General features: G+C 52.6%; 2 protein-coding genes across 2 annotated transcripts, besides 2 other annotated features; both read left to right on the forward strand.

Moving 5' to 3' along the window:
• The first annotated feature begins 8 nt into the window (after nt 1–8).
• Nucleotides 9–108: a repeat region.
• A 1,180-nt stretch (nt 109–1,288) lies between these two features.
• Nucleotides 1,289–1,843: a repeat region.
• A 317-nt stretch (nt 1,844–2,160) lies between these two features.
• Nucleotides 2,161–3,102, forward strand: LPMP_101220 (glycosyl hydrolase-like protein, putative; the record flags this gene model as incomplete). The annotated part of the gene is made up of 1 exon (XM_010698542.1): nt 2,161–3,102. One exon carries the CDS (start codon nt 2,161–2,163, stop codon nt 3,100–3,102), a length of 942 nt encoding a protein of 313 aa, XP_010696844.1.
• A 1,042-nt stretch (nt 3,103–4,144) lies between these two features.
• LPMP_101230 (glycosyl hydrolase-like protein, putative) lies at nt 4,145–5,095 on the forward strand (the record flags this gene model as incomplete). Its single annotated transcript, XM_010698543.1, has 1 exon — nt 4,145–5,095. The coding sequence occupies one exon, from the start codon at nt 4,145–4,147 to the stop codon at nt 5,093–5,095; it is 951 nt and encodes a 316-aa protein (XP_010696845.1).
• Between the last annotated feature and the right edge of the window lie 2,054 nt (nt 5,096–7,149).

Consider the following 7,149-nt stretch of genomic DNA (forward strand, 5'->3'; position numbering starts at 1 on the left):
CGTCTGGTGCTCCTTCGCACCCCGCGGTGGGTGTGTGGCAGGCCGGGTAGAGTGGGAGAGGGTTGAGCTCATGTTGTATGGCCGAATGAACATGTTGGTAATAACAAAGCCCTTTTCATCCCCGTGCTGCGTACTGTGCAGCTCACGCACCCTAGCGCTTGTACGAAGGCATACGCACGCACCAAACATGCACGCGAACATACGGACTTTTCAGCTTTGTTTTTCCCCTCTCTTTGTTTCCCTCGTTCTGCTTTCGCTGCTTCTTGTCGCTCGGGGGTGCTTCTCATTGCTTTTTTTTTTTCACCTTCATTTGCGCGCGTCACTGCACGTGTGCGTGCCCATGAAAAAAAGTGTTGATTACAGCGGCTATACGCTGATTGTATGTACACGCGTGTGATTCAGGGAGAGAAATAAAGGATCAAGACAGGCAACTGCACCACCGAGCAAAGTAATGTGATGGGAAAAATGAAACAGTCCACGAAATACGCCTTCACTGGGTGCCCCATGAGTACGTGAGTGTGCTGTCGTTGTAGCGCCAGCATGTGACAGCTGGTACAGCTATTTGAGAGAACACGCTCAGGGCCTTCTTTTCATTGCTTTCTACAAACTGTTTCTCTCGCCCCCCCCTTATATGATACATTTGTGCCTCCGCCATCGTTTGCATGCAGTGTTGACTATCATTTTCCCTTCCTTCATCCCAATCCACTTTTGCCCTTTGTTTTCGATATATTGGGTTTGCTCTATCTCTCGCATTTACACAGGACTATTTCCCTTCCTCTCCTGCATCAACACGCCTTGGTGCCCACTCGCTGCGCTGCTTTGCTTTATCCTTCGTCTAGGCGCCTTCACTACCCACATTATTTTCTTTTGTTTTGCTGCGGGTGCGCTAGTGGTCGCTTACTTCACACGATCTTTCTCCTTTGCACTTCCTCTCTTGCTTCATTTCACCCAGTTCTCGCCACGCCTTCTCTGTATTGTGCGAACTGTTGTCGTTTGTGCCGTTTTCCCCGTGACTTCACTGCGTCTTTTCTCTCTTGCTCTCTTTCGCAGAAAAAATGACTATATAAACACACACACTCACACGTACGCATGCGCATCGACACGCACATGCCACTTCCTCAATCTTCCTTCTCTCATCTCTTTTTTTGATGTTCTCAAGTTCTCCCCCATTTCGGGCTTTTCCTCCTCACCTTCTCTCGTTTTCTCCCCCATCAGGCTCCGATCTAATTCCTGCTGCTTCTCTCCGGTCGTTTCTTTTCTTCGTATTTTTTTTTCACCACATTCTGCGCTCCCTGAAGGCGGGGGGCACCTCCGTGCGTAGTATCCAGGCTCCAGTACCCACTCTGTGTGGGGAAGCCAAGCAGCCCCCCTCCCCCTGCCAGTGCGGGGCCACTCCTGGTGGTGACAGGGCGAGGCACCTACGACGTGTCTAGGTCCGAGCGGCGTACCGCCACTGATGCCGGCGGCCAGGTCGTGGGTGGCGCTGCGCCGGAGGGAACCTGCGACCGCGAACCCGTGTTACGCCTGCACGTGAGGGGCAGAGTGCCAGCGCGACTGGAACGCACCACACCCGATCCTCGCTGCCTAGTGGTGTGGGGTGCCCGCGCCACCCCGAAGAGGATGCACCGGGTGGCGGCTGGCATGATGGGAGCGACTGTGAGGCGAGCTGCGGAGCGGTGGTGTGCAGAGCCTGAGGCAGGGGCCGTGCTCAGATGGCTGGGTCGGCGCATTGCTGTAACGCGCGTCTGGTGCTGCTTCGCACCCCGCGGTGGGTGTGTGGCAGGCCGGGTAGAGTGGGAGAGGGTTGAGCTCATGTTGTATGGCAGAATAGGAAGTTTGGAAACAGTTTTTCTCTCGCCTCTTTGTTCGTTGCCTCAGTGCAGTATCACGTTCTCACTCAGTTGTTAGGCTGAATGAACGTGTATCTACCTCCTCCATCTACTCGTGTTGTTGTCTGTTCAACACTCACCGACCGAGAGAGGATTTACCCAGGCACACACGTGTGCATGCAGACATATGCATACGCGTAAATAGGCTTTCTTCTCTAATCTCCTGCGTTCTCGGTTTTTCTGGATGGTAGCCGCCCTCCTCAACGCCTCAGCTTAGCTGGATAGCTCCTCTGTTCTACTGTGCCCTCGGTTCTTTCTAAGCTGCATCAACATGTCCTTCAAAGAGATGCGTCTTGCCTTTGAGGGAAGCAAGAAGGTTTACGAGAGGACGCTGCTCACTTTTAAAGGCGTTGACGGCTATGACGTGTACAACTGCTCCGTCCTATTTCAGTACAAGGGCAAACACCACCTCTTTGGTCGCATTGAACGGCGGGAGAAGTGGGCGGATTCGCGGGTGCGCCTTTTTGTGGAGACGGGCAAGGATGAGTTCACCCTCGTGCTGGACCAGCTCACGTACCACTTAGAGGACCCCTTCATGTCAAAGGTGCACGACCGCATGTTTTTCGGCGGAACTCAAGTCATTAAGAGCGGTGGTGATGTGACGGGCTACTACTCCGACTTTTATTTTGGCATGCCAGAGTTACTCACATACTACACCAGTGGGCCTGATCTTATGAAGTCCATTCGAATTGTACAACTCACCGACGGCACCATTGGCATCTTCTCCCATCGAACGACGGAGAATTCGTACGTGATAGGCTTCACCACTGTTAACTCTCTTAATGAGATTACGCGCGAGGTGATTGCCGCGGCGCAGCCCATTAGCCACGCATCATTCCTGGACGCTTGGGGCGGCGTCAACCAGGCGTATTTGCTCTCCAGCGGGAACGTAGGCTGCATCTGTCATCACGGCTACCTTGACAACGACGCGAACGGGGCGCAACTTAACGTGTACTGCATCACATCCTTTGTCTACAACCCGAAAACGAACGATACGCACGCATTCCAGGTAATCGGGACGAGGGGGTGCTTCCCTGACTGCTCATCAAAGGCTCCACACCTTGCCGACTGCGTGTTCGCCTCCGGCATTGTCATGCGCGACGATGGCAAGTGCGACTTGTACAGCGGCGTCGGCGACACCCACGAAGGCCGCATCACCATTGACTACCCGTTTGATGGGTACGGTGCTATAGTGAATGACTTAGTGTTTTAAAGGCGGGGAGCTCAGACGCCGGTGAGTACACTATTCTTCTCATCTTGCTGAGGTTCTTTCTTTTTCCTCGTTCGTATCTACGGTATGTGTAAGAGGTGTACTTCTCTTTCCCCTCTCAGCCTTTTGGATGGCTATATCCGCCACCACCACACCCCTTCAGCGTTTGCTTGATTGTCGTGCGTTTCTCCCTTTTCCTGTCTTTATTCCGCGTTCGTGTCGGGTTGGCGTTTTCTTTTCACTCTTTTTCTTTCATCCTAACCCCTCGTGAGATCGGCAATGCACGCGCACCTTCTTCCTTCTCTTGAGTGGAATAGAGAGCCCCCCTTTTCCAGCTTTCAAGTATGCTTGTTTCTTATGCTTCCCATCCCCACTCGTTGTCGCGGTGCTGGAGCACCGATGACTCATCTATGTATCCTTGCGGGCTCATTTTGCCTCGACTCATTGTGTGTGCGTGTTATGCCTCCGTTGCTTACCCGTAGGACTGCAAGTAGTGATGGCTCGTGAGTGCGACCCATCTCCCCTAATGCCCCCGCTTCCCCTCCACCATGCGTATCACCACAGCTCCTTTGTTCATCGTCCATTCTCGTACCTTATATCGTTTCACCAGCGGTTACAGCCCACCAGGGAATCGATTCAGATCACGCCTACATCCACAACCACAACATACATACCCACGCTAGTACCCGCGTACACTTTGTACGTCATCGCTTTCTTCATCTCGCACACCCTCTCATCTTCTCTTTTCTCTCACTGCATCTCCTCGTCTCAGCATCTCTGGTGCTTTCTCGCTTAAGGCGGTTTAACGGGTCCCCGTTTTTCTAGTGTTGGGCAAGCCCATACATCATCGAAGGCTGTCAACCATACATAAGCCTACGTGGGTCCCATCTTTTCTTTTCCTCTGCGTTTCTCCTCCCTTTTTCCTTCTGCTACTGCTCGTACTGGCATATACCGCCGCTTTCCTCCGCTCTCACGCCAAGATAATCAACACCACTCCCATTTCCCACTTTCCCTCCCCTCACACACATTTGAACCGGCAAGTAATATGAGCACGCCACATGTGGTTCGTGAGGCCAAGAAGGAGTTCGAGGCCAGCAAGCGCGTCTACGAGAGCGTGCTGCTCACTTTTAAAGGTGTTGAGGGTTATGACGTGTACAACTGCTCCGTCCCTTTCCGTTACAATGGAAAGCTGCACATCTACGGCCGCGTCGAGAAGCGCGAGATTTGGGCCGCGTCGCATGTGCGCCTCTTCGAGGAGACGGGCAAGGATGAGTTTACGGTGGTTCCAAACGGGATGACGTGGTATTTGGAAGATCCCTTCGTATCAAAGGTGAAGGGCGAAGCGCTCTTCGGCGGCACGCGCATTCGAAAGGTCAGCGACCGCCTCCTAACCTACTACTGCGACTTTTACCGTGGTGGGATTGAGCAGGGCCTCTACTTTACGACAGGTCCCGACTACATGAAGGACATTCGCTGTGTGGAGCTGGCGGATGGCCGCATCGGCGTCTTCTCCCGCCCCAAGACGGATGTCTACACGTGCATCGGCTTCACCATCATCGATGATCTGAGCGAGTTGACGCAAAAGGCGATTAGTGAGGCAGAGCCGCTTAATGTCCTTCATTCCGGTGCGTGGGGTGGGGTGAATCAGGCGTACCTCCTCACCTCCGGAAAGGTTGGGTGCATCGCACACTACAGTTACAACAGCAAGGACGACAAGGATCACCCGACGTCGGTGTATCTGAACTATTCCTTCGTTCTGGACCCTGAGACGAAGGAAGCGGAGATGGAGTGCATCATTGGCACCCGTTGCTGCTACCCGGAATACCCTGTCAAGGCAGAGAAGCTCATCGACTGCGCTTTCTCCTCTGGTATCGTTATGCGCGACGATGGCAAGTGCGACCTGTACAGCGGGTTGGGCGATACCTGTGAGGGCCGCATCACGATCGACTACCCGTTTGATGGGTATGGCACAATCGTTGATCAGCTCACGTTCTGAGCCTCTCTTTTTCCCCTTTGCGCTTCCTCACCCGCACACACATCATGCAGACGGGTTAACATCCACAAACTCGTATACACATTCCCAAGCAGACCAAAAGGAGGATGGCGTACGAATAGCGCGTATGTGTTCTTTCTCCCTCTTGTCTCCCTTTTGCTTGGTTGCGGGCTTAATGTTGACGCAGGGTTCCCCATACGCGCTTTTTTTGTGTTGTACTCAATGGTGTACCGGCGACTCCCCCTTCTTATTACTCTTCTTCATCGAGACGGCGGTGCAGGTGTGTTAGTGCGAGTATGGTCTCTCCCAGTCTATACCCAACTCTAGTGTGATCCACTCGTGCATGCGTCTGTATGCACACTTCAGTGATCTTCGCCCACTGAAGCCCATCCCCCCGCACACATTCACATAGCTGTTGTGACACGCGTATTCGCACGCCATGAAGGGAAAAAGATGAATGGGGAGATGTGGCCTCGTTTCCTTGTCGCGCGGGAGGGTGTAAAACCATAAGCAGAGAGGGGGCAGGTAGATGGATGTGTGGAGTAGCGAGCCACACCACCTCACTCCATGCATCTCCCCGGAGCCACAGCGCATATCCTCATCCCAGCGAGAGCAAAGAGCTAAGACGCACATGCCATAAACAGTGACTCTTTGAGCAGCCGTATTTTCTTCCTTGAATGTGTAATGGTATACGAAGACACCATTTGTGCGGTTTGTTTATCGCCTCTTCTGAAGTCGTGGTGGCGGCATTGCATCGAGCTCAAATCAATGCACCACAGATCGCCAAGGATCTTCGCCGTATCTGTGTATACATGTGTGAGTGTGGGCGGCGATGTACTTCATGCACACCCCCATCATCATTCGTTGTTGCAGTCAGGGAAAAGCGCGTGCGATGGAATGGTGCGTTGTGATCGTGGCACTTTCCACCCTCTCTTTTGTTCGCCGTCCTCTGCTTTTCTGCTGAAGTGGAAAATGGACACAACAAACACGCGCATAGGCCATACATTTGTGGTGGAGTCCATTTTCTCTTTCACTTTTGCTTTGCGCACACCTGCGTGTGTGTGTGTGTGTGTGTGTCTGCCGGTGTTCCTCTTTTTCTCTGCGTAACTTTATATTGTCTGTTGTTTCTTCTCATTTCCAAATTCCATCACACGCACATACGCGTGCAAAACAGAGACAAACGAAGGCACAAGTGCACGCACGTATCAACCGACTCTTATGGGGTTTCCCATTGCTGGATTCGTTTTGAGTAACACAAGGAGGTATATGGTAGAGGAGGCGGCAAGCTAACGTACGCACATACTTACGAGAGGTGGTGATGTACTGTACACCACTCCCATCTCTGCGCATGTGCCAGTAAGAGGAAGCTTCGCACGCATCGTTCCCCTCCGCAACCCTACGCATATGATACATGCGCGCTGGACGTACACTGCACCTCTGCAGAAATGCAGTACAAGGCCATTGCGGAGAGTGAGTGAGTTCAATGACACATGTGATCGTTTTCAAGCCTACTCTTTCACTCTCCAAATATCAACCACGAAGACGTCAGCGCGAGCATTGAGCTCCCCTTCCCCCTCTTTGGTTTGCTGATCGACTTTTTTCTCGTTTTTCCTGTGCACGTCTTTCTTTATGTTGACCTCTGCGCGCACCTCTGAGTGCAGTGGTGCCTTCGTACGCGTTGTTTTGACACTGCAGTAAGCAAGCCCCAAATCAGAATCCACTCTCTCACCTTCCTCCGTCTTCCCTTTTGGCGATTGTTCGGGCCTCTGCGTGTTTCCCATCTCTCCTCGCTCTTTTCCTTTTGTGTACTTCTCGGTTCTTTCCTTAGACGCACTCGCCAACTTCTCCCTCTTCACCCTCACTGTGTCTGTGGCGTGTCCATTTACTACCACTATCGGTTCATTGCACTATCCAGGGGTGCCGTTACACTTGCGCACGTACACATACACACGTACATAAGTGCTTACTGACTTCTCTTCGCCTGTACAGACTTCTCTGTAAATCAAGGCATTCAGATGTCGTTGAAGGAGCTTAAGGAAACCTTTGAGGCCAGCAGG

This window comes from Leishmania panamensis (assembly GCF_000755165.1).
Source record: "Leishmania panamensis strain MHOM/PA/94/PSC-1 chromosome 10 sequence".
Lineage (NCBI taxonomy): Eukaryota > Euglenozoa > Kinetoplastea > Trypanosomatida > Trypanosomatidae > Leishmania > Leishmania panamensis.